The following is a 26,621-nucleotide window of genomic DNA, read 5'->3' as shown; positions in this document are numbered from 1 at the left end:
ATATACACGGGTCCTACCTCTTGCCTGATCGTAAACCTTCTTTTTAATGTTTTGTTTCTATGATATTTTCCTCTTTTTTTTATCTGCCATCTCTCTCTATCTATAGTCGATCTGCTAATATCCATCCAGTGCACTCAAATAGAGCGCTCTCTTCTCTCTATCAGTACAAGACACGCCCCCTTATTGCTGATTGGCTACACGTGTTTTGGGACTCGGTCAGACACTGAGGTCAAAAGCGTTTTTCAAAAATGGCTTTGCGCATGTGGCCTGGCAGCCACTACTTAGGCTAAAGTACATAGCGGAAACCCTGATTTATCCTCCGTATACTGATGTTGCCTTTCTTAGAGACAGTGAGGGGGACGGATCGGGTCACTCTGAATCTGGGGTGGTCATGTCCCCCCGTCCCTAGTGCCATCTGCGCACCTGTGTAAATGTAAAAAGGTAAATGTAGATTACTGTGTGTAGAAAAAATTAGAAAACTGACAATGTACTGTCGTGAGTGTAAAAAGTTAAATGTAGAGCAAAAAGATGAAAATAAAAATAAAAAAAATAATGGGAGACCCTCAGCAGCCTCCTGTTCAGCCTGAAAAATCAGCTTATCAAACCGCAGCCTTGCTCTCCTTGACACAGGAAGGCGACGAACTGATGGCAAGAGGCTTCGTCTTCATCCTCTGGTGCTGGTGGATGTGACAGTGTGGTGAGCTGTGTCAGTGGCTCAATTTCTGCCAACAGTCCTTTCTCAAAAACTGACATATGCTGTCTCTTTCTCTTCCTACCCCTGTCAGCAACCTCCATGGTTTCCTCCTGCTCTGCCCGGTTCTGTCTCCCTGCCTGCCTCCATCTGACTGCCTGTATCAATGCCCGCCTCATCTCCTGTGGTTCTGCTTGGATGGCTTGCTGGGAAGAGACCTGGCTGCGTTCTCTGATCTGACTGTCCTCCTCTGGCTCTGGACTGATGGAGAACTGATGGACAGAAGAGGTGGTGAGTGAAGGGGGCAGAGCTTGTCTGGGCATGTCACTGGACGTCTCACGGTTGGTGAGGATTGGTGTGAGAAAACCCATCACCGCCATAAAACTTTGTCACAGATGATTTCCCTTTCCTTATTTTACTCCTTCCTAAACCTGTCTCTCAAGGACTTCCACCTAGCTCACTCGGTGAGCTACTGCTGCTACCTGTTGCTATTTTTACCACAACATATCTCGAAATAGACCACTCGGAAAATAAAATACTGATATGAGTCAAAACTAAACAAGCTAAACGAATGACTCAAACCCAAAGACTCGCGAGATGAACTAATCGATTCTCTTTCCGGCTCTGACTGCATAGGTTTAGTTTATGAGGCTGTCACAAGCAATTAACCAAACTGTGCTATAAGTTTGATCATATAAGTTTGTATATCTCGATCCAGGCTTTCTTCCGTAATTTCACGCTTGTCAAATCAAAGTCTTTATTGTCACACAAGTGTATTGATGGTGAAATTCTTAGGTACAAGACTGTGCCATAGCAGTACAAGAAGTGGGTATACTCTTAATTTATTCCCCAATTTTTTTTAAAGCGACCCAGCAAAGGATGAACACCCTGTGTTATAAACAGTAACGTGTAAAACTAGTCTTGTACTTTTTGTTCACCCCAAAATGGGCCAGTAGTATTTGCATATTGTCACTTAACTTCTGCTGCTTGACTTCATGGAGTAAGGATCATTATGAAATCAAAATTAGCCACAGAAGAGGTGCAGGAAAAAAAATAGACTTCAGCAATTAACCAAACTGTGCTATAAGTTTGATCGCAACATATAATCGTTGTTAATAGTGTTCACCATCTGTTTGATTACATATCATTAACGAACTGCATGATTTTTACGGTACATTTCTGCCATATGGACATCAACTTGACCACTGATAAGCTACTAAATATATTCCAGAAACTTTAATTTAAACTTTTTTGTAAAGATGCTTTGCAATGATTTGTATCGTGAAAAGCGCTAAATAAACTTGAATTGAAAACTGTAAGCTTATTACGGGAGCCCGATCTGAATCAAATGATTCATGAACCCGCTCCGAAGTCCCGATCTGAATCAAATGATTCATGAACCCGCTCCGAAGTCCCGATCTGAATCAAATGATTCATGAACCCGCTCCGAAGTCCCGATCTGAATCAAATGATTCATGAACCCGCTCCGAAGTCCCGAACTGAATCAAATGATTCATGAACCCTCTCCGAAGTCCCGAACTGAATCAAATGATTCATGAACCCGCTCCGAAGTCCCGAACTGAATCAAATGATTCATGAAACCGCTCCGAAGTCCCGAACTGAATCAAATGATTCATGAACCCGCTCCGAAGTCCCGATCTGAATCAAATGATCATGAACCCGCTCCGAAGTCCCGATCTGAATCAAATGATTTATGAACCCGCTCCGAAGTCCCGATCTGAATCAAATGATTCATGAACCCGCTCCGAAGTCCCGATCTGAATCAAATGATTCATGAACCCGCTCCGAAGTCCCGATCTGAATCAAATGATTTGCCATCCACGATCCATTTAGTGCTAGAAACAGTGGATCGTTTTGCGACGCAATTCAGTTTCAAAAAGCTTAAATTATTTTCCTCCATGGAATAAAAAAGGTGATAGCAGCTTTTTAACCTCGCAACCCCCCCCCCCCCCCCTCCTCCAGAATCCTGAGTTTACCTTTAATTTACATTTGAAAGATATTGCAACTTTTAATCTCAGATTTCTGACCTTTTTTCTCGTAAAAGCAAATCTGTCTCACAATTCCGACAAACCAGCAGTTCTGAAATTTCTTCTCAGAATTGTGAATCGTGCCATAATTTTTCAAATATCTATTACAATATACTGATAAATTGAAGATTCACTTCAATGGTGTGAGAGACTGGATGCTTTCAACTGATTTCTAGTGAACTGTCAGCAACTGAACTGCAGCTCAAACTATTTCAAATATAGTCAATTAAGCTACAAACTCAAATTGAGTCATTTACACTGGAACTGCTTCGACTGATTCAAATTCAAACTCGTGACTTCGATCATTTCAAGCGATTCACTAACAATAATTAGTGCAAAAGAGCCATTCATTTTCAATTTCGACATCGCTTCTAATTATTTTAAAAAGCAAGTCTAGTAATGCGTGAAACTTTAATTTTTTTTGTGCAAGGAAAAACTAAGTATAAAGTTTCCCGGGAAATCCGTCCCGACAGCTTTAAAATATAAGTAATTGTGATTTAACGAAATGATTTAATAAATGATTCAGATCCCACAGATTTGCAAACATAATTACTGTTTAATATGTAGTTAAATTTCATGAATTATGTCAAGAAAATCCTGATAATTTTACCAAAAAATAAAAAATAAATTGCAAAGGCTAATATTAATATTTTGGCATCATGACATTTTTTAAATGACAATTAAGCAATTTTCAGTTGCCTTCTGTAACATGGGAACAAAACAAATGTACATTATAATTTAAACGTAGCATGAAAGTACAGTTTTGCCGTACGCTGTACTGAATTAGATTTTACTTGAATGTGAAAAACAAACATCGATACTGGGGTGAAATGTGACCTGTACATTACTTTATGAGATTCACCTGATCTTATAAAGTGTCTTTCTGGAATATTTGCTCCAGGCATGTTTGGTGCAGCGAAATGAAGCGCCATCTGGGGGTCAGAGACTGGAATGATTCGCACAGACATTGAAGGATACAAACCAAATACTAAATAAATAGTTTATGCTATCTATAGGGAGTTTAGCAATGCTTTGTTTTCTGGAGGAGTAACGTTGCGTGATAATGATTTCTGATCGGTGGAGTGTTTCAGTGGTCAGTGCAGAAGATGATGGACTCGTCTGTCAGTCCGTAAGACTCAAATGTCCCACAATTCCCTGCGGTTTCATCAGGACCAGCGCACCAGAATTCTGTCGCCGTCCTCCACAGAGTAAAACTCCAGCGGCTTCAGATCGTTATCGATCTCAATCTCTCTGCTGGCCATCTATAGGATGGGATATCACATAACTTATTTCATCTCAGCTTCATTAGTGCAACTTCAGGTGATAAAAAAAAGAAACTAAATCAAAATTCATAAAAACTATACATACAAATGAAAAAAACTAAACAAATAAACTAACAAAAACTCATAAAATTACTAAAATTAACAACCAAAACCAAAACCATAAAAAATATTTTTTGTTACTTGACATAAGATAAATATTAACTGAAACAAAATTATATATACAAAAACAAACAAAACTTATTTTATGTCAGCTACTTTCATTTCTCATTTAATTTGAAGTATAAAAATAAACTAAAACTAATGAATAAAACCATATAGACAGGTAAAAAAAAAAATACAATTACAAAACACAACAAAAGTATTAAAATTAAAGTGAAAACAGAAAATAGAATGATAAAACCACATTTAAAATATTAACAAACACTAATAGCATCTCAAATATATTAAGCAATGCAAGCTTATATCATAAAAATATCATTTGTAAGAAATACAAAAATACAATAATCGTAGGAAGTAAAAGTGAAAAACGAATAAATGAATTAAAATGAGTGCATTTCTGAAGCTGATTTAAAGCTGAAGTGTGATTATGTGTGTTTTACCTTGGAGCAGGTGTAGGAGAGCTTTAACTCCACTCCTGGTAACTTGAGCAGCCGATGTAAAAGCCCCTTCACCTTCTGAACGATCATCGAGCCTGAAAACAGCAGAAAAACACCTCAAACATCCGTCATGCGTGACGCTGTCAGCGTTTCTAAAGCGTGCTTTTACCTGGCAGCTTCTTCTCAATGGGCTTCCTCTCTGAATCCTCCGGACAAACGAACGTTACGGCTGAAATCAAAGCAGAGATGTTGAGAGACGCTCATATGGTGAGGGTTTAATGCTCTGTATTGATGAGATGAGGGAAGATTCGTACTTAATAATTGATTTTTTAGTGCAAATGGTTTCTGTTCTTTCAGCTCGCCCTCCTCTGGAGCACCGTACTCTGAACAAACAAACAAACCAACAGAGTGTTTTATTTCTGATTATAACACAATACAGAACAATGCTTAAAGCTGCTGAGTGACGAGGTGCACAGCAAACAAGCTAAAGAACCCAGAACTGTGTTGTTTTTAGATTATGACGCATGTCGCTCTGTCTCTATAAGATTGTATCAGAGATGTTTAATATGCAAATAAGCAGAAGCAATGAGATTCCTCTGTGGGCGGAGCTTCCAGCTCAGTTTAAACACTTACTCTGGATGAGCGCGAGGTATCGTGGGTGTTCGCTCATGAACTCTGTGTTCGGGTCGTTCTTCTCCGGCTCACGGTGACCTCCAGCCTTCAGCCACGCCAATCCAAACATCTTACAGTAATCCAGCTCCGCACCCCTCCTCTCATCCGACAAAACCTGACAACAACACCGGATAAAGCCCCATGTCTTCTGTCTCTGATTGATAGTTCAGAGTGTTTTATCCAGTTAAAGCTCTTTTAGTGTAATTGTAGAAACATCCAACATCAGCTGCTGCTTCTCGTGTCAAATCTTGACTGATTTTGATCAAGTAAAGGTCAGAATAACTGCAGTCATATCTCCAGATGAACTCTTTCTGGACTGAAGCAGCTCAGCTTTACTTGATTCTCCATCATTTTCTAGTAAAATCAGTGCGTCTCAGGATCTTTAGAGGAGCGTTTGTTTGTATTTTCACTATATCAGACTATATGAGTCATATCCACCTCATAAATGACTTTTCTGGAGGGTAAAATGACAAGTACCCATAACCATGTGTTTGAGCGTCACCTGTCTCATGTCGAGCAGCTGCAGCCGGCTCAGTCGGGCGATGATGATCTGTCTCGAGGTTTCCAGGTTCTTCTCTCTCTGCAGCAGCGGGTTCCTCCTACAGGACAGATGAAGAAGAGACGGCAGCTTCTCCAGCTCGTTCACCACACGCCACTGCAGACACAGACAGACATTTCATCACTGAAACCATCACAAAACATTGCATAAACCAAACATGAACTGACATAAAATAGCATTTACATTCATGCATTTAGCAGACGCAAGTCACTTCGGATAAAAGCATCTGCTCAATGCGTAAATATAAAATATATATATATTAGTGCTGGCCAACGATTAATTGCATCCAAAATAAAAAAAATTGTGAGCATAATATAGGCTATGCATGTGTACTATGTATATATAAAGACACACAAAGTATATATTTTGAAAATAATAAACCAAAAAGGGTTTTCGCGCATCAAAACAATAAAAGTTTAATACAGCTTGACCCCCCCCCCCTCCATTATAATGTGTCCTGTGAATTTTTTTTTTTTTTTTTTTTAAATGACGACTATAATAGATTTTTACCATGATTTATAGTAGACACAAATTAAAACGTCATTCAGTGTAGTAACAGTTGATAAAACAAAAAGGATATTGTCAGGATATTTAGATCAAGAATCATTAGATGGCATTAAAAATTATTTTTTTACAAGTTACAAGCTGTTCGTGCATATATAAGATCCGTAAAGTCATGAAGACTCTCAAACCCAAAGAGATATCGTTTCTAAAAGTTAAGGCTCATCCACGCCTTCCTAAAACGCCTCATTCAAACACCCCCCCCCCCCCCACGTCTACGTCACTGTGTGGGAAGATTTGCATAACATCAAGGGTTACACAAAGAAAGAAGGCGGGACTTTTATTCTCGCTGTAGTATTGTTGTCGTTGAGAAGCTGTGTGTTTCCATATATGGTAAGAGACGTAACATTTCCATCACATGCTTGAGGTATTCGGCCAATCACAACGCACTGGATAGCTGGCCAATCAGAGCACACCACGCTTTTCAGAACAATGAGCTTTGTAAAAAAAACAACGCGTTTCAGAAAGAAGAGCAACAATAATGTACGGTATGTGGAAACTTATGTGTTTTTTGAACCTGATGGACTATTTTGACGATGTCTGTCACACTTTTCTGGGCCTTGACGGTGTTAATTGTTTGGCAGTCAATGGGACGGTCACAAGCCTCCCGGTTTTCATCCGAAATATCTTAAATTATGTTCCGAAAACGAACAAAGCTTTTAGGGGTGTGCTCAAAATATCGATTCTTAGATATATACCGATATAATAAAAAAAGATACAGTATCGATATTCTAGCCCTTAGTATCGATACTCCGCCCAGCCGTTAGGGGGCGCAGCGGCACCCGCGAGTTTAAAAAAACTCATGGAAAATGTTAAAGCAAGATGTAGCATTTAAGTGATTTCATAGTGAAATATGTTATGGCAGTACATGGTGTCACAAAAAAGAATTATAAGAAGATTTAATAAGAAGTTAAGAATAATAAGAAGAAGATTTTGTGCTTGTGTGAGCTCAGACTGTACCCTTGGAAAGTTAAATGTTGACTTGTGGTAATTTCCAGATTAATACAATTTGTGTACAATTAATCAGAGCACTTAAAGTTGCAAATATTTAAGCAAAATGCACTTTGTTATAATGCATTTTTGTCTTCAATAAATTGAAGAAAAATGCAGAGTTCTGTTTGTTGACTAAATGTGTTCAGCATTAACTAATTGGCTCTGGCCCATGTATTTTTATTGAATCGTATCGAATCGTGTCACATTGTATCAAATCGTATCGAGACAGCTCTGTATCGAGGTACGTATCGAATCGTGACCTGTGTATCGAGGTATGTATCGTATCGCCAGGTTCTCCAAGGTATACAGCCCTAGTTTGGAACGACATGGGGGTCAGTGATTAATGACAAAATTTCAAATCAATTGTTCAATCACCAGATTTGACCCATTTGCCAGCAAGAAGGTTTAATCATTTAAAATATAATCAAATTTAGTATGGTTACCATTTCTTTGAAATGCTTTAATAAGTACAGGTCAGAATGTTGTCTCGGTTTTGCATAAATATATCAGTTACGCTGAATGACGGAACATTATTTCACTCATATTTTGACATTCTATTTTCACAAAAGTTACTTGGAACATTAAAGCAGACACTTACTTGCATTTAATATGCTTGCCAGCTGTGTATATAAAATCACTTTTGTCAATTCAATTTGATGCAGACACTAAAATGAGACGTCTTTGACCCATTCACATGATATTCTTATAGATTTACCTCTGAAATATCGTTGTCGTCTAGTAAAAGTGTCTTCAGCGCAGGAAACAAAGCTGTCTTGCTACCTTCACAGCATGAAAATATAGTTTTTATTTATTTCATGCATGTACAGTACACACACATTATAAATATACAGGTTTGAAACACTCTGGTACCTGGTGAAGCATCACTGAACTGAATGACAGATAAACCGGCGCTGGACAGATTCAGCTTCTCCAAACTGAAGATTCAAACATTATTTCACAGTTATGATGTTGTTATGATACATGTTTTGCATCTTCATTATTTGTTCATTCTTACCAGGGTAAATGTGAGATTTGCAGCACTGTCTCCTGGACTATGTGGTTATTGGATAAATCCAGAACTTTTAAAGCCTGTAGCACATGTTCTGGTCTGGATAAAGGAAAGCATGATTGGTTCCTGTGACATGAGGAATATCTGTGCTCTGTGAGCTGAACGTGATTCAGTGTTGTACCTCTGTAATTCTGTGATGTCATTGTCAGCAAGATAAAGTTCCTCTAACCTCTGCCACATGGGGGCGCAGTGGAGAACCTGCCAAACACAGACGGGTCAGAGGTCAGAGCTGAAGACACATTCACAAACACATCAAAAGTTTGGAATAATTCAGATTTATTAATGTTCTCATCATGGCTGCATTTATTTGATCACAAATACGGTAAAACAATATTATAGTGAAATATTTTTTACAATTGTATTAGTTAATTATTATTAATATTAAAATAATAATTGTTTTAAATTGAACAGAATGGCTGTTTTTATTATATTTTTACATTTTTATTAATATTATTAAGTTTTAAATATTTTACAGTATTACTGTTTTTACTTTATTCTTACAGTAATATTGTAAAAAATAAAATTTTATTAATTATTATTAATTTAATTATAATTTTAAATATTTCACCATATTACTGTTTTTAATGTATTTTTACAGTGATATTGTGAAATAGTATTACAATGTATTTAATTTATGAATTATTAATTAAAACATTTCACAATATTACTATTTTTACAGTATATTTGTGAAATATAATTACAGTTAAGTAATTAGTGAATTATTAATTTAATCATTGTATTTATTATTAATATATTATATTAATAATAAATACAATTATAATATATTAATAAATAATGTATTATTTAGTAATACTATTTTATTAATTTATCATAATTCATTGCTATTATTATGTTCATTTAGTAATAATAATTACATAATTATTATGCATTACTTTAATTATAATAAGTATTTCACAATATTACTGTAAAACACAGTAAAATAATAACGTGAAATATTAAAATGTAATTTTTTTAAGTATTTCACAGTATTACTGTTTTGCTGTATTTGTACAATATTGTAAAATATTATTACAATTTAATTATTGAATTATTATAAATTTAAATAATTCACAATATTACTGTTTTAATGTATTCTTGATTAAATAAATGCAGCCTTGGTGAGCAGAAGAACATTAATAAATATATATATATATATATATATATATATATATATATATATATTATTCCAAACTTTTGACCAGTAGTGTAAGTGTAAGTATGTACTGTTAAATATGATATAATTCAGTACACCAGAGAATGAGCACAAACCAAAACAACACCTGAACACATATATCTGACCTGAGTCCAGGTGAGGGCGCAGCTGTTGAGTGACAGCACCCTCAGACGAGAGAAGGCGGGGCTTAAACGGCTCGGCTCACCGGAGATACTCAACCTGTTGTGACTGCACAGAGATTTTGAAACAGGACCTCAGAAGGGAATAAAATCAGAGTTCCCAAATGTCAGATTCTCTGACTTTTCCCTGACTTTCACTGACTACAAAGCTGAATTTCCATGACCTATAATGAATGCCACTGTTGTTCTCCCTCTCCAATATTTGATAGCTCAATAGTAGTTTTACAAACTTTTTCTGTCGTCTGCTTTTAACACAGAGGCTTTGAAATTTTGTAGCCAAAGCTTTTTAAATTGGCATATTCCTGGCATGTTTGCCTTAGTTAACAGGCACAGCCTGGTGACTGCATTTGACTTAAGTGATTGCAAGTTGACGAGCGGGAAGGGAATAAAATGGCGCTAAAAATAGCCCAACCATAACAATAGGCAAATAAAAAAAAATACTGTATAGAAAAATTACATTTTGATAAATGGAAACTAGGGCTGGACGATATGGCCAAAATTTATATCACGATATATTTCTTCATTTTTGGTCAATACGATATCATTCTGATATGGATATGAACTATATTTTTAAAAGCCTCAGAAAAACTGGCAAGAACGCCCACAACAAATGTACCTACAAACTTCTGAAAACTATATCATATTTTAGAAATAAAAATGATACAAAGAAATGAATGTTCACCTTTTATTTGTATTTAGCTTTCATAAGACCCTCAGACTCACTCACCTTATTAATAGCTACTAATATATTTAACTTTAAACTATAACATAGGCTGATTATTTTTATAGATTGAAACAAAAGTGCTTCAGCCGGGATTAAGAATATGAAAATTGATGCAGAAAACAGAAAGAGAGAGAGAGGGGCTTATTGAACATGCAGATTCATTCTCTGCCAGCAGGAGGCGCTTCTGGAGCAACAGACACATCCCTGATATTCCATGACTTGGACAAAACAAATATTAAATTCCCTGACTTTCAATGTCTGGAATAGACTTTTTAAAATTCCATGATATTCCAGAAATTCCCGTGGGAAGCCTGTAAAATGATGTCAGGTGTGATCAGAGGGCTTCACCTGAGCTGCAGCTCCTGCAGAGACTCCAGCTGCTCGGTGATCGCCGCCAGCACCTCCCACGAGCTCAGCAGGTTTCCAGAAAGATCCAGAGACTGAGCCACTGAGAGACGCTGTTAAAGAAGCTTCATGCTAGGGATGGGCGATATGGGCTCAAAAATATATCACGATAATTTCTGGTATTTATTGCGATAACGATATCAGTGACGATAATTCAGGGAATCGTATGCATTCACTAAGAGACCAAACAAATCCTGTTTCTTTAGAGAAAAGCATTATCTTTCCAATTTTTCCCAAAAGAGGGTGTTGTGCACACGCAATGACTATTTAATTCATGCTGGAAGCCAGAGGGCGCTCTTGTGCAGAAACACATATGCATCACAGAAGTTATAGCACTGACGACGCTCCAGGAAATCCCTAATATGGACAAAGATATCCAGTTATCGCTGAATAAAATGCAGACAGAGAATTTTTAACGCAGATAGAGAAACTGATGTTATGAAGTTAATTTGGAGAAAAAGCATGTCAATAAAGGATATCTTTGTTGGACACCAGGTTTGTAAACACACACAAAAGTGTGCTACTGTAATACATTTACTCAAGGCTCAAACCGATGTTTGTTGCACAGTACAGCCCTGACCAAAGTCATTTTTACCAGTATATCGCAAACGATAAGAGTCTTCTTGTTCCTGTCTGGGACCATCAATGATGTGTTTTTGAAGGATACATGGTGTGGTGTTTCTGATCTCGTTCTCTGGACCTGGACCAGACACCTCGCATCTCCTCAGACCGATTTCTGTCAGGTTCTCCAGCCTGCGAGAGCACAAAGAACATCATACATGTTAGCTTCTGAAAAAACCTCCCTAATAATAGAACTAGATGTGCATTAAGACAAGACACTACAGACAAAACTGTGTTTTTGCTTCCATTATATGTCTTATATCTATTATATGTCAGACTAGTGGAAAGAAAACATCCAAAATACACATTAACAAAAGTTTGGGATCAGTAGGATTTTTAATGTAAAGATTTTAAAGTTTATTCTGCTCATCAAGGCTGCCTTTAATTTAATCTAAAATACAGAAAAAAACAGTAATATTGTGAAATATTATTGGAATTTAAAATAATGGGTTTCTATTTTAATATATTTTAAAATAAAATTTATTTCTATGTTGGAAAGCTGAATTTTCAGCATCATTATACATTATCAGTGTCACATGATCCTTCAGAAATCATTCTATACTGATGTATTATCAATATTGGAAACAGTTGTGCTGATTAATATCTTTTATAACCTGTGATATTTTCTTCAGGATTCTTTTATGAATAAAAAGTTTAAAAAAGAACAGCATTTATTCAAAATAGAATCATTTTGTAAAAATATACACTACTGTTCAAAAGTTTGGGGTCAGTCATTTTTTTTCTTTCTTTTTTTAAAAGAAATGCATACTTTGATTCAGGAAGGATGTGTTAAATTGATAAAGTGCTAGTAAAGACTGATACAAAAGATTTCTATTTTGAATAAATGCTGTTTTGTTTTTTTTACTTTTTAGTCATCAAAGAAATCCTAAAAAAATGTATCACAGGTTCCAAAAACATTTAACAACGGTTTCCAGCATTGATTATAAATCAGTATATTATAATGATTTCTGAAGATCATGTGACACTGAAGACTGGAGTAATGATGATGAAAATACAGCTGCGCATCACAGAAATAAATTACAGTTTAACATTACAGTTTTTAAATTGCAATAATATTTCACAATATTACTGTTTTTCCTGTATTTTTGATCAAATAAATGCAGCTCTGATGAGCAGAAGAGTTTTTTTTAATCATAATGGCCCGGTTTCACAGACAGGGCTTGGACTAAGCCAGGATTAGGCCATTGTTCAACTAGGACATTTAAGCCAAGTCAAGTCACCTTTATTTATACAGCGCTTTTAACAATACAAATTGTGTCAAAGCAACATCACAATATCAAAATGGGAAAATAGTGTGTCAATAAAGTAAAATTTAAGTCATGTTTATAAACTTGCATTAGAAAAAAACATTACTGGTGTGAATCTAAAGACATTGATATGTTTTAAGATCAGTCAGTGCAAGTTTCTTTCAGTTGAAACAGCTCAGACTTACATTTTAGTCCAGGACCAGACTTAAGCATTGTCTGTGAAACCAGGGGTAAAAATCCTACTGATCCCAAACGTTTGAGCAGCAGTGTAAGTGATATACAGTGGTGTAAATATGAAACACAACAGTTTACAAAATCAAACCCCACCTCTGTTTCTGCTTGACATCCTCAAAGCCGACCATCATCACGGTTTTGCTGGAGATCCTCAGCTCTTCTCCGATAACCTCCTGTAGTTCCACCTCGTAGCGCTGCTTCAGAGCCGTCACGTAATCCTCACCGAAACTGGCCTTCTTGGGCCGAACGAAGGAGCCGCCCGTCGGGTGTCTGATGGAGAACACACACAAGCTTTGTTAATATTTATGTCATTGATTGTAATTGTTTAGTCGCTGATGAGCACCTGCAGGTGAAGTACCGCACTCCTTCATGACTCCCGTCATGTTTTCCTCTCTCTGGATCGTCCCACTCCACTCCCAGCCACAGACCTGCAGGAGCAGAAGACGGACGGACATCAGACCCCTTTTTCTGCTCTAAAGAAGGAGGTGTCCCAATACTTTTGTCCATATAGTGTCTTTGGTGTTTTTGGCTCTTAAAGTCACACCAGAGGTTCAAGTTCTTCCACACTGACTGAATCAATCATGTCTTTCTGAACCGTGTCTTATACACAGAGACACTGTCATGTTAGAATAGAAAAGGGTTCTGTCCAAACTGTTGCTATAACATTAGAAGCACACAATTCCCTAGAATATCATTATATGCTTAAACATTAAGATTTGTACATTAAGATTACTAAAGTAGTCAAACCTGTTCATTAGAAGGGGTGCCAATACTTTTGTCAGTATAGTGTATAAAGCTGAATAAACGGAGACGGACCTGCAGTGGGAGGAACTGGACCCACGTAACGGACAGTTCCTCTCTCTCCATCACAGCTCACCCGTCTGCCCCCAGCATCCTCCAACACCTCCGGAGTCTTCATCAGACGACGATGATGATGATGATGGTCTATATCCTATATCAGTCACTGAGAAAACATGACACAAATCAGATCTAATTCACCTTCTTGCGCATCAGGATCATGAAACTATACTAACAGACCTAAAAAACTATTAAAAACATCATAAAACGATAATATAATATATTAAATTATATCATATAAACATTACTGCAGAACTTAAAATGACATACAAGAACAGGGCGATCACAATCATAACACATAAAAGAATTACACAGGAAAAGACACACAAATATACAAATAAATCACACATAAACTCATTAAACCTCACAAATCTAGCGAAAAATTGCATTGTGTATAAATCTAAGGGATGAAATTAGAGCAGTTGGAAAACAGAGGAAACTTCTGAATGATAAACACTGGAATATGATATAATATCAGCTGCAAACATATTGTTCAGTTTTTCATCATATATTCGCTTTATGATCAGATTAAGAGACATGTTTAGATGTATTAAATCACATTATAAAAGATTCTCTATAAGCATAAACAAAAAGAAGAATGAGTTAGATATTAAATAACTTCAATTATAACAGAATGAAATGTTCCTGCATCATTCCTACCCGCAGAACCGTAAACAGGAAGTGACATCACGAGGTCCAGCGCCGATGAGAAACAAACCGCGGTCTGAAGCGCTGCTATTATTACGCGTGTTTTATTCAAACAGGTCATAGAATAATCTGTAAATGCTCTTTTTCTATTTAAACTCGTGTTTCTGATGCGGGTCTTTGAATGAGAATGATTCCGGGTCAGGAACCGATGATCGGTGTGTGTTGTTTCCAGGGGGCGAGTAAACTCTGCGCACGCGCGTGTGAGCGAGATAAACGTGTTTGTGCGCATCTTCAGCAGAAGCGACATTAAGATCTGACAGATATTCAGGATTTTACTCAGACATGCGCGCAGAGTGACATCATGAAGAAGAAGCAGTTTGTAAAGAGGTGTGTTTTCTGTCATTAAATAAACATCAGTTAATTGAACGGTGCAATGCTATGTTTTTAAAGTGTGTGTGTGTGTGTGTGTGTGTGTGTGTGTGTGTGTGTGTGTGTGTGTGTGTGTGTGTGTGTGTGTGTGTGTGTGTGTGTGTATATGTGTATAAGGTTCTTCAGTGATAACTATGGTGTTATCGTCTTAAAACCCTAAAGAACATGGTATTACCATGGTATCTTTGTATTATGTTGGTTTTGGGATCTTTAATCTGTATTGTTGTTGTTGTTGTTGCAGCAGTAGTGATGCTGGAGATGCTGGAGATTACACGGTCGGTCAGGTGTCCAGCAGCCTGTTCCCAGAAAAACACAAAACTGGAGCTTTATCATCTTTATTCTCCTCCACATCATCTGCAAATACTTTAGTCTTCGCTCCTGCACCGAAGGTACGGGTGTATCAGATGAGAAACGTGATTGTGGTGTTTGAAATGACAGCGTTGTGATGCTAATCGTGGTTGTTCTGTGTTTCCTCTCATCAGACTGAATCTAAAGTCACACCAGCACCGTCTGATAACACTGATGTCAAAGGTCAGGGTCAGAAACAGAAATCGAAAAAGACTTCAAAGACGCTTTCGGCAGCTGAGAAGGTGGTACAGGACAGGTCAGTGATTCTGCTTGTGTTTTGTGTAATGAAACGCATTTATAAGACATGATCAGTCAGATCACAACACTGTGTCCTTACAGTAATACAAAAACTGCTATTAAATGGGATTTTATTCTTTACTTTAATGAAGTAGTGGACGTTAATAAAACCTCATGAAATATATTTAAAGAATATATTTTCTAAGTACTTATATTCAGCTTTAAAATAAGTAAAGCTTGCTTGCAAAACAAAACAATGTGCAAATTTGAGCAAATTATTATTTTTAATTAAATCATAAATTGCCCTGAATGCATCATTAGCATATAAGTAATATAAATAATTTAATTTGGTAAGTAATTTTTTAAATTAATTTTAAGGAATTTAATTAAAGAAAATTAATTGCATAACAGTACAAATATATAAATGTATTTTTATTCACTTATCCGGTTTTATTTTATTATCCGTGTCTTGTTTTATTTATTTTTATTATTATTATTTTATTATTATTTCTGTATGCTGGACCTGGTCTCATTCTAAAATAATTCATAAATTAATTTATTAAAATTTATAAATTTTATTTAAATGAATAAAGTTAATGGATTTCAGTGATTTAAAAAACAAATGCCGTAATCACAAGTGAAAATGTAATGGAAAACACATGGACATTTATTTTCGATGTTGAAATCCACAGGGAGAATGCTCTACAGAATGCAGATGATGAAGGACAAACAAGTGCAAAGAAAGTGAAACGTGAACATCCAGATGTGACGGATGAAACGACTCAAGAGGAGCGGCCTGTTAAACACAGAAAGAACATGGCAGAGGAGCGAATCAAAATGAAACGAACGGTGTTTGTGGGGAATCTGCCTCCCAGCTGCACGAAGAAGGTGCTTCAGTTTAATACACAACTTAATCTGAATCTTCACTGATGTTTCCATTAAATCCTGTGTGTTGTATTTTGTTTTGCAGATGCTTTTGTCTCTGTTCAAGCAGGCTGGAGACATCGAGTCGGTCCGCTTCCGTTCAGTGGTGCGTCTTCTGCTCTGGTCATTATATCGTTGTATTAACTCAGATCACTAGTTTGAGTTTTAATAGAGGTGTTTTGCAGGTGCAAGAAGACCCAACTATGTCCCGTAAAGTGGCGGCCATCCAGTGAGTATAGCATCCTATAGTGAAGAGTTTGATGAGATTGATTGTTATTAATATAATGAGCCTGTCTGTCCATTTCTAGGAGGAAAGTTCATCCAAAAAAACAGAATATTAATGCTTACATCGTCTTCAAAGAGGAAGAAGAAGCTGCTGGCGCCCTGAAATGGTACGAGTGTTGACCGTATTCAGTTACTGCATAATAAAAAGTTTAATTACAGCATGATCTTCCATATCAGATTGATTGATGACTTTTAAATTAAAGGAATAGTTCAGCCAAAAATGAACATTATCTGAAAACGTGCTCATCCTCAGATCATCTGAGATCAGGATGAGTGTGTTTCTTCATCAGGTTTGTAGAAATGTGTCTCAGCATCAGTGTCTCAGCAATGGATGCTCTGCAGTGAATGGGTGCCGTCAGAATGAGAGTCCAAACATCACAATAATCCACACCACTCCAGTCCATCAGTTAACATCTGGAGAAGACAAAAACTGAAACAAATCCAGCATTAAGATGTTTTTAACTAACATCTATAATAGAGTCTATAATATCTCTTCCTCCAGTGAAAAAGTGCATCTCCTGTTGTCTCTCACATCAAAATCCAGACTCATATTTGTTTAGAGCTGTTTTATCTTGTAAACGCTGCTTGATCTGCAGATTTCTCTCCTGATTCAGACCAGACCTGGAGGAGGCGTTATTATGGACTCGTGTTTTAGTTAAAACATCTTAATGCTGGATGTGTTTCAGCTTTAGTCTTCTCCAGATGATAACTGATAGACAGGAGTGGTGTGGATTATTGTGATGTTTTATCAGCTGTTTAATGAAATCCAAATATATTGTCATAAACTCTTGAATTTGTGCAGGAACGGGCAGGAGATTAAACCAGGGTTTCATATCCGAGTGGATCGCGTCTCTCGGCACAGCGGAGTGAGTGCCATTAATAATGTTGTTAATATAATTCAGCTGATTTTAAATGTGTTTATATAATAATCAATCATTGTCTTCCCCACAGCATGATCATAAAAGGTCTATATTTGTGGGAAATTTACCGTACGGTGAGTAACAGTGATTGGAAATCTCTCTACAGCTCAGTATCTTCTGAAACGCCACCGTTTCTCTTATGAACACGTTATTTGTTTTTTACGGCAGATATTATGGAGCTTCCGTTGCGTGAACACTTCGAGGAGTGTGGGAATGTGGAGGCTGTGCGTTTGGTGCGAGACCGAGCGTCTGGGATGGGGAAGGGCTTCGGCTACATCTTGTTTGAGGTAAAGCCGACTGTTGATGTACACATTCAAGGCCTTTATATTATCATCATCATCATCATCATCAAAACTTTGCTGTTAAACGTGTTTCACACTCAATCTACTGCATGTCTTCTATTGTCTGATTGATTAGTGTTTTATCCAGTAAAAGCTCTTTTAGTGCAGAAACGTCCAGCTTCAGCTTTCTATTGTCTAAAGGTTCAAAAAAGGTCCAATTTAAAAAAAAAAAATTCTCCTCATTATTTTACATGCCAGGCTTTACAGGGTTAATAAAGCGGTTCTGGAAGTAAAATTAAATTTATTTCAAAATTCATGTTTAATGTGGTAAATCTCACAGAAATGTTTCCTTCTGTTTCAGAGCCCAGATTCGGTGATGTTTGCACTGAAACTCGACGGCTCCAGAATACTAGATCGAAAAATCAGAGTGAAACGATCTGTGAAGAAGGAAAAACAAAAGAAAACCCCTTCAAGATTCAAAGGGTCAAAGCAAGAAATCAGAAATAAGACGGGAGGAAAGAACTTTAACACAAATCCTGGCAAGAAACAAACCCCAGCTTCATCGTTCAAAGGAGAGATGGCAGATCCTACTGCAAAAAGAGCCAAAGGACTCAAAAAGAAAATTAAGCACAAGAAAAAGAAACCAAATGTTCATATTTAATGCTTTTACAGGTTTGGTGTTCTTATGTCACAAAAGTTTGGAAACACTTGACATAAGGATTGCTATTCATATCAGATAACTAGCCTATTTATAGGCAAACAGCCCAAAGCAGTAACTGGTTTAGAGATCGGCGCTGTTTTGTGAGCATAAATGTGATTATTTGAAACTGTTGATTCGTGTTTTATTATGAGTGTGTCGCTTTTACTTTATGGTAGCAAACAGGTTCATTTGTTAGTAGCCTGAACTTCTTTTCTGTATTTAAATGATGGAAGTATGCAGTTTCCCGGGAAATCTGTCCCGACAGCTGTAACATATAATTTAGCTTCAAACAAAAACTTGGGTTTATGGTGTATTCACATTATTATTTGTATTGTGTTATGAACAACAACAACAAAAAATACATATGTAGTTTCAATTTTTAACTTTCACTTCATGTTTATTTTTCCAGTAATGTTAACATGAATCATTGCATTAGATATCATTAACAAGCATTAATTAATCAGAGGTAATTATAATTTCTACATAAATACATTTTTAACAATGTTGCATTAGTGTATTATGTAAAATCATGAATTAATGAACAATGTATTAATATGTGACCCTGGACCACAAAACCAGTCATAAGTGTCAATTTTTCAAAATTGAGATTTATGCATCATCTGAAGCTGAATAAATAATCTCTCCATTGATGTATGGTTTGTTATGATCGGACAATATTTGTCTGAGATACAACTATTAGAAAATCTGGAATCTGAGGGAGCAAAAAAATCTAAATATTGATAAAATCTCCTTTAAAGTTGTTCAAATGAAGTTCTTAGCAATGCATATTACTAATCAAAAATGAAGTTTAATATATTTATGGTAGGAAATTTACTAAATATCTTCATGGAACATGATCTTAATATCCTAATGATTTTTGACATAAAAGAAAAATGTATAATTTGCTACAAATATACCCCAGCGACAGACTGGTTTTGTGCTCCAGGGTCACACATCACGTTATATTTAATAAACACTGTCTGCATTGCTGGTTCCCAATTCATTTAATGTTAATCCACTGAAACTTGACCATATGACTGTCTATTTTAATATGAGAGCAAATTAAGTTTGTTTTCATTTTTTGATGATCTGTTGCTTTAAATCGCAATTGTGCAGCACGTTATTAATGGAGGCACATGAATGACTGACACATTGACTCGATACAATGATTTTTTTTATTTTGGAGTTAAAAAAGAGGAAACTCTCCCCTACTTGAAACAGAGCACCTTTAAATGTGCTTCATATCCACATTAGACGTCTCTCAGCCTTTAAAAATAACTTAAATACATGAACACAGATAAATGACAGCAGCATGTTCTCTCGTGAGTGTTTTCTTCAACCGGCTGCTTCAGTATTAATCAATGACAGACGAAGGACGCTGTAAACATCCCGTCTACAAGCCTCATTTACTGCATATTTCATAATTTTGTGAACCCAAAATGCTTTGTTAGTAAAACAAACAATTGATTAAAAAACTTGGTCATGCTTGTCATTCAAATACACTGAAACCCACGTCAACTTCAACAGGACTAACTCAGAAGCTCAAAACAAAACTATGGTATTTTATCCCAAACGCTTCTTTAAATCTGTTTCTGTGCGTTTAGTGTTTGAGAACCAGATGGAAAGGAGCGACTGCCAGATTCGAAGCAGACAGGAAGTGATGTCACAGAGCTGCTGCAGGTATTCTACTCGATGTCGTCATCGCTGACGCTCTGAGCGCTGACGATACGCTGCACCAGAAGAGAGAAGCATTAGATTTGCTTTTGAGGAAGACATTTAAATCATAAAAACACGTATTCGTCTCATGAATATGAAACAGATAATATATGCGCATATTGCATATTTTAATTGTTTCAAATGCACGTCACCTGGCTGATGGTGGGCAGTTTGGTGAGGAGCATCTGGAAGACTGGAGGAGGAAGCGTTTGCTGCAGGACCTGCAGGAGCTGCTGCGGCTGACCGCACACGGCGATCGCATTCGTCAGATGATCCACGCCTTTCTCATAGTCACCTGACAGAGAGAGGACCAGGGTTAACCAGGGTGTAACGGTTCGGTACGTTTGCGATACGGGGGGGGGGGGGGGGGGGGGGGGGGTAATTACGTCGCAATATTGGAAATATTTATATTTTAAACCATGAAGGCGAGCCAATGGATATCACACAAGCAACGTGCAAACTTTGTGCAAGAGTTATGCCGGTGAACGTCTTAAAGGGATAGTTCACCCAAAAATTAATTACTCACCCTCATCTCGTTCCAAACCCGTAAGACCTTTGTTCATCTTCAGAAAACAAATTAAGATATTGTTGATGTATTCCGAGAGCTCTCTGACCCTCCATAGACAGCAAGGAACCTAACACAATCAAGACTCAGAAATGTAGCAAGGACATCGTTAAAATAGGTTTAACCGTAAGCTACGAGAATATGTTTGTGCGCAAAGAAAACAAAAATAACGACTTACTTTACTTTTAGTCATTTAGCAGACGCTTTTATCCAAAGCGACTTACAAATAAGAAAAAGTAAAAGTTAACACTCATTTAAGAAAATACAGAAATTAAATAAAATTGACAAATGCATACAACAACAATATTTCAATAGTAAACATAAAAAGGAAAAAAAATAAATGTACTAACTTAAATCAACAATTTGTCTCCTCCGCGTCACCCTATAGCGCCATTTTGTAGAGTATCACATATGTAAACAACGTTTATATGCTGATGCACTATTTACGTTGTTTACGCTTTGATCTGAACGTAAACAGCATATCCGCGTGCATAGTACATTGTTTACATATGTGATGCTCTCCAAAATGGCGCTATAGGGAGGAGACGAGGGTGGAGGGAGGAGACGAATTGTTGAATAAAGTCGTTATTTTTGTTTTCTTTGTGCACAAAAATATTCTCGTAGCTTACGGTTAAATTACCGTACCACTGATGTCACATGGACTATTTTAACGATGTCCTTGCTACATTTCTGGATCTTGATCGTGATAGTATTCTTGCTGTCTATGGAGCGTCAGAGAGCTCTCGGATTGCATCAGAAATATCTTAATTTGTGTTCTGAAGATGAACAAAGGGCTTACGGGTTTGGAACGACATGAGGGTGAGTAATTAATGACAGAATTTTCATTTTTGGGTGAACTATCCCTTTATTCTCAGACAATTCACTATATGCAGAAAGTGAAAGTAAAAACGTAATGACGGAGCTTTCTGCATCTGACGCCGCATATTCTCTCAGAGACGTTGAGAGACCAATCTACTTCAACACGCTGATGATAACGGTATATAGCTAACTCTTAATTTATTCCCTTAATATGTGGCCCTTACATAGTGGGGAAAAAAATGAGAGGAAACAGATTTCATGTTAAACAGGTTTAGCTTGCTTCAAAGTTTATTTCATTGATTTTTATTGATAACTGCAGTGTTAATATTTTAATTATAGGCCTATAATTCATTGTATAATAGACCTGCTTTAAAAGACTTAAAATACAGCATTTAACTGAGGAGTAAATAGCCTTGTTAAATAGTTATGTGGTAATATTGCGGGGCAAATTATTTGTATTTTTAATTTAATAATAAAAGTAACTTCATAATAATAAAAATAAGAATGTAACAGGCCTACATTAATTAGAAATGCCAAATACTCTTAATATTGCCAATAATGGATGTTTTTGACAATATCTCTGGCTATCGTCGATACGAGATCATCATTTTTTGATTGTTTACATCATTTGGGCTGTCTTGTTGAGCACAGTGGATAACATTGTATTTCACACACTTTAATCTCTTTTATTTTCCTCCAACGAATCGTTGGGTTTGTAATGCGTACCGAACCGAAAGCCTCGTACCGAATGGTTTGAATACATGTACAGTTACACCCCTAGTTATTATAGTTAACTAAAACCATTACAACAATAATTTTGTTGAATTAAAATAATTATTAATTTGTTTATTAAATAATATTAGTTGGCATTTCTCATTTTTGTTTAGTCTAACTTGATGTACTACATAACTAAAACTGAAATACAAATTAATAAAAACTATAGTAATTAATAGAAACCTAATAACAATGACAAAAACACAATTACTAAAACTTTACAATGAAGACAGAAAATATAAAAATGACAACTACTTCAAAATATCTCAAAAAGTGTCTTAGTGTTACTAAAATAGTCTCTGCAGAAACAAATGCATGTGTTTGAGCGAGTGTGAGACTCGTACTGTATCGTGTATCTTGTCAGTGTCTGCACTTGCTTGGCCATTTTTAGTGATTAACAGGAAAGTGGGTCCAGCTGAATTCTAGCAGTGATTTGTTAGATGGGTATAAAAAAGGTTATTATACCACAGCAGCCCTCGTGTGAAGACCATCGACTCCACCGGGCTAGGACACCGGCAAAGGATCTATTTTTATTTTTATTTTATACATTTTTTTCCTTTATGTTTACTATTGAAATGTTGTTGTTGTATGCATTTGTCAATTTTATTTAATTTCTGTATTTTCTTAAATGTGTGTGTATAGAGTGTTAACTTTTAGTTTTAGTTACTTTTTCTTATTTGTAAGTCGCTTTGGATAAAAGTGTCTGCTAAAAGTAAAGTAAAGTAACGTTTATATAATAAAATTAAAAAATAGAACGGAGAAGGAAATTCTACGTCTAATTCTAGTTGGGAAGTAATAAGTTATTAACAAATAATATTTTAAATATGCACAGGTTCACTCTTATTTGTATTCCTGATTGGTCAAAAATGCAAAACGTCTCGTCACATGCTGTTGAATTACATTAATTATACCATGTTTTTCATTCAAAACAGTCAAATTTGAGGAAATAATAAAGTTGAGTAGTTTGCATTGCTGGATATTACTGTAAGTTTTTTAATATTTCTATTGTTTAACCATTGTCAAATATGAAATGTTTCACTACTTCCATCTCACCTCGCTCTCTTTCAGTGTTAAACTGATGCTTCGTGCTGGAATTCACGATCTGTTACTTTGATTTGATTGGCCAGCTTAATTATTTTGACAAGCGCTGTGAGACCGCTGGGGCAGACCAGCCTAAAAATGTCATCTTTAAACCTATTTTTCATCCTAACCAAAAAACAGCGCTGAGTAACGGAGCGCAGCAGATCAGAGCGAGAATTCCTAATATGGGGGGGTCTGACCATTTGTAGTTATTGAGGGGACTTAATGTTTATCTCAGTGTCTATGGTGTGAGACAGAGATGATTTCTCACCCTGAGCCAGCAGCTCTTCTCCGAGCTGAATCTCCTCCAGGAAGAACTTCTGAACGGCTTCGGCGTCTTTCAGGTCTGGTAACTGAACAAACACAGAGATATCAAAGAGGAAAACCATTAGGGAACGTTTCAAATATCATATATTCACTATATCAAGAAAAAATAACATCTGTAACAATAAATGTGTGTGGAATTACCTTTGATAATCCAGCTTTCTCCTGAGCCACCTTCTGCTTTTTTCTTCCTGAAACAAAATCACATTCATCAACACACCTGCATGTTACAACTAGTACAGGTTAACTAGACAGATAGACAGACAGACAGATGGACAGATAGACAGACGGACAGACAGACACAGACAGACAGACAGACACAGACAGAACGACAGACAGACAGACACAGACAGAACGATAGACAGACACAGACAGAACGATAGACAGACAGACACAGACAGACAGATAGACAGACACAGACAGATAGACAGACACAGACAGATAGACAGACAGACAGACAGACACAGACAGAACGATAGACAGACACAGACAGAACGACAGACAGATAGACAGACGGACAGACAGACAGACACAGACAGAACGATAGACAGACACAGACAGAACGACAGACAGATAGACAGACAGACACAGACAGACAGATAGATAGACAGACAGACACAGACAGACAGACACAGACAGAACGACAGACAGACAGACACAGACAGAACGATAGACAGACAGACAGACAGATAGACAGACAGACAGATAGACAGACACAGACAGATAGACAGACACAGACAGATAGACAGACACAGACAGACAGACAGACACAGACAGAACGACAGACACAGACAGACAGATAGACAGACAGAACGACAGACAGACAGACAGACAGATAGACAGACAGATAGACAGAACGATAGACAGACAGAACGACAGACAGACAGACAGACAGATAGACAGACAGAACGACAGACAGACAGACAGACAGATAGACAGACAGATAGACAGAACGATAGACAGACAGAACGACAGACAGACAGACAGACAGATAGACAGACAGATAGACAGAACGATAGACAGACAGAACGACACAGATAGATAGATAGACACAGATAGATAGATAGATAGATAGATAGATAGATAGATAGACAGACAGACACAGATAGATAGACAGACAGACAGACATAAATAGACACAGACAGACAGCTAGATAGACAGACAGATAGACAGACAGACATAAATAGACACAGACAGACAGATAGACAGACATAAATAGACACAGACAGACAGATAGACAGACAGACATAAATAGACACAGACAGACAGACAGACAGACAGACAGACATAAATAGACACAGACAGACAGCTAGATAGACAGACATAAATAGACACAGACAGATAGACAGACAGACATAAATAGACACAGACAGACAGATAGACAGACAGACATAAATAGACACAGACAGACAGACAGACAGACATAAATAGACAGACAGACAGACAGACAGACATAAATAGACACAGACAGACAGACAGACATAAATAGACACAGACAGACAGATAGACAGACAGACATAAATAGACACAGACAGACAGATAGACAGACAGACAGACAGACAGACAGATAGATAGATAGATAGATAGATAGATAGATAGATAGATAGATAGATAGATAGATAGATAGATAGATAGATAGATAGATAGATGCTCTCACGTTCTCGTAGTTTGTTCTTGTAGTTCGGGTCACTCCGTCTCTTTCTGTCGAAATAAATGCAGTAACCGACGAAGAGCGCCGCGCCCAAACCAGCCGCGATCCTGCTGCTGCTGCTGCCGCCCATCATGACGAGAGAGATCAGAACAACACGACACGAGAAATAATAATAATAACAATAATAACAGCGATCAGACCGACTGCATGACCCTCACGGAGAGCCACACGAGGAAAGACCCCAGTGACGTCAAACCCTGTGACAGCTGAGCTGCCGCTGCTTCCGCCTGATCAGAAATACACTCTTTACTCCTCACTCTTCACTCCACAGGAGATCAAACAAGGTAAGAATATTATATCTTTATGAGGAAAATAAATTATGTTCAAAAACCCGTCCTTTAGAACAATGATGTCTTCTGTTTATACAGCAGGTGGCAGTAAAGATCCACAGATGAATAATATCAGTTCAATCTTATTTGATACAAAACACAGAGGCTGAGTTTTTGTGTAATATTTTGATTAATTATATTTATACACACGTAGATTTGTAGAAGTTGCTCCAAGTTCTGTGGCATTTAAACATGATTTGAAAAATTAAAAAAAAACTTAAAAAAGGACACCCCCCCCCCCCTTTAGAAAACAGACTTGAAAGTGCACTATTTACAGTTAAATTGTTATAATTCATGAATGCCTTTGAATACAGACCTAAGGTTGGTCTCCTTTTAAAGAAGATAATTGCAGATTATTGCAGAATTTAAATAATTTCAAAAAACGAAAGTAAAAAAAAGTTATAAAAGTTTAAATTTACTGTAAATAACATGTACCGTACTATTATTATTACATATTATATAAAATAAATACTTTACAAAATATGTTTTAATCCAAATTTGAAGTTGATCTAAAAAATCTGAGGTTATGCCATGTTTAGGTGTTACACCACAAACAGCCCCCGGGTGCCATTCAACCCCAGTCAAGTTTATTATGC

General features: G+C 36.7%; 3 protein-coding genes across 4 annotated transcripts; 1 reads left to right on the top strand and 2 right to left on the bottom strand.

The window, feature by feature from the left end:
* Positions 1-3,162: 3,162 nt before the first annotated feature.
* Positions 3,163-14,618, bottom strand: LOC306855260 (tubulin-specific chaperone E). The gene is made up of 17 exons (XM_079393813.1): positions 14,596-14,618; positions 13,894-14,041; positions 13,421-13,505; positions 13,171-13,347; positions 11,622-11,707; positions 10,898-10,997; positions 9,772-9,874; positions 8,594-8,670; positions 8,419-8,511; positions 8,274-8,338; positions 8,119-8,183; positions 5,793-5,945; positions 5,252-5,405; positions 4,933-5,001; positions 4,788-4,847; positions 4,622-4,713; positions 3,163-4,001 (listed from the first exon to the last, which is right to left on the bottom strand). The coding sequence occupies exons 2-17, from the start codon at positions 13,994-13,996 to the stop codon at positions 3,906-3,908; spliced, it is 1,578 nt and encodes a 525-aa protein (XP_079249939.1). The 5' UTR covers positions 13,997-14,041; positions 14,596-14,618; the 3' UTR covers positions 3,163-3,905.
* On the top strand, positions 14,608-20,176 carry LOC306855261 (RNA-binding protein 34-like). Of its 2 annotated transcripts, none has more exons than XM_079393815.1 (11): positions 14,608-14,970; positions 15,257-15,401; positions 15,495-15,616; positions 16,290-16,485; positions 16,568-16,627; positions 16,707-16,750; positions 16,830-16,913; positions 17,609-17,672; positions 17,758-17,800; positions 17,895-18,013; positions 18,369-20,176. In XM_079393815.1, the coding sequence occupies exons 1-11, from the start codon at positions 14,945-14,947 to the stop codon at positions 18,666-18,668; spliced, it is 1,203 nt and encodes a 400-aa protein (XP_079249941.1). In that variant the 5' UTR covers positions 14,608-14,944; the 3' UTR covers positions 18,669-20,176. The 2 variants fall into 2 exon arrangements, with proteins under 2 accessions (XP_079249941.1, XP_079249940.1); XM_079393814.1 differs by having other exon boundaries at positions 14,858-14,970; positions 15,254-15,401; positions 18,369-19,700.
* On the bottom strand, positions 19,866-25,895 carry LOC306855262 (mitochondrial import receptor subunit TOM20 homolog B). The gene is made up of 5 exons (XM_079393816.1): positions 25,643-25,895; positions 24,130-24,176; positions 23,933-24,014; positions 20,576-20,718; positions 19,866-20,437 (listed from the first exon to the last, which is right to left on the bottom strand). Exons 1-5 carry the CDS (start codon positions 25,767-25,769, stop codon positions 20,393-20,395), a joined length of 444 nt encoding a protein of 147 aa, XP_079249942.1. The 5' UTR covers positions 25,770-25,895; the 3' UTR covers positions 19,866-20,392.
* Positions 25,896-26,621: the final 726 nt, after the last annotated feature.

The sequence above is a fragment of the Barbus barbus genome, assembly GCF_936440315.1.
Source record: "Barbus barbus genome assembly, chromosome: 35".
NCBI classification, from domain to species: Eukaryota; Metazoa; Chordata; class Actinopteri; order Cypriniformes; family Cyprinidae; genus Barbus; species Barbus barbus.
The sequence above is the reverse complement of the archived record's forward strand: the minus strand, read 5'-3'. Positions and strand labels throughout refer to the sequence as shown.

Excerpts from the sequence above, each read along its gene's own strand:
- LOC306855260 (XM_079393813.1), bottom strand. The coding sequence starts at position 13,996 with ATGAAGACTCCGGAGGTGTTGGAGGATGCTGGGGGCAGACGGGTGAGC. Across the intron at positions 8,339-8,418 it reads CAAATCTCACATTTACCCTG|TTTGGAGAAGCTGAATCTGT; the intron begins GTAAGAATGAAC and ends TTGAATCTTCAG. Across the intron at positions 5,406-5,792 it reads AGCTGCTCGACATGAGACAG|GTTTTGTCGGATGAGAGGAG; the intron begins GTGACGCTCAAA and ends TGTTGTTGTCAG.
- LOC306855261 (XM_079393814.1), top strand. The coding sequence starts at position 14,945 with ATGAAGAAGAAGCAGTTTGTAAAGAG. Across the intron at positions 15,402-15,494 it reads TCTTCGCTCCTGCACCGAAG|ACTGAATCTAAAGTCACACC; the intron begins GTACGGGTGTAT and ends TCCTCTCATCAG. Across the intron at positions 15,617-16,289 it reads GAGAAGGTGGTACAGGACAG|GGAGAATGCTCTACAGAATG; the intron begins GTCAGTGATTCT and ends TGAAATCCACAG.
- LOC306855262 (XM_079393816.1), bottom strand. The coding sequence starts at position 25,769 with ATGATGGGCGGCAGCAGCAGCAGCAGGATCGCGGCTGGTTTGGGCGCG. Across the intron at positions 24,177-25,642 it reads CAAGAACAAACTACGAGAAC|GAAGAAAAAAGCAGAAGGTG; the intron begins GTGAGAGCATCT and ends ATTTTGTTTCAG. Across the intron at positions 20,438-20,575 it reads AACTGCCCACCATCAGCCAG|CGTATCGTCAGCGCTCAGAG; the intron begins GTGACGTGCATT and ends CTTCTGGTGCAG.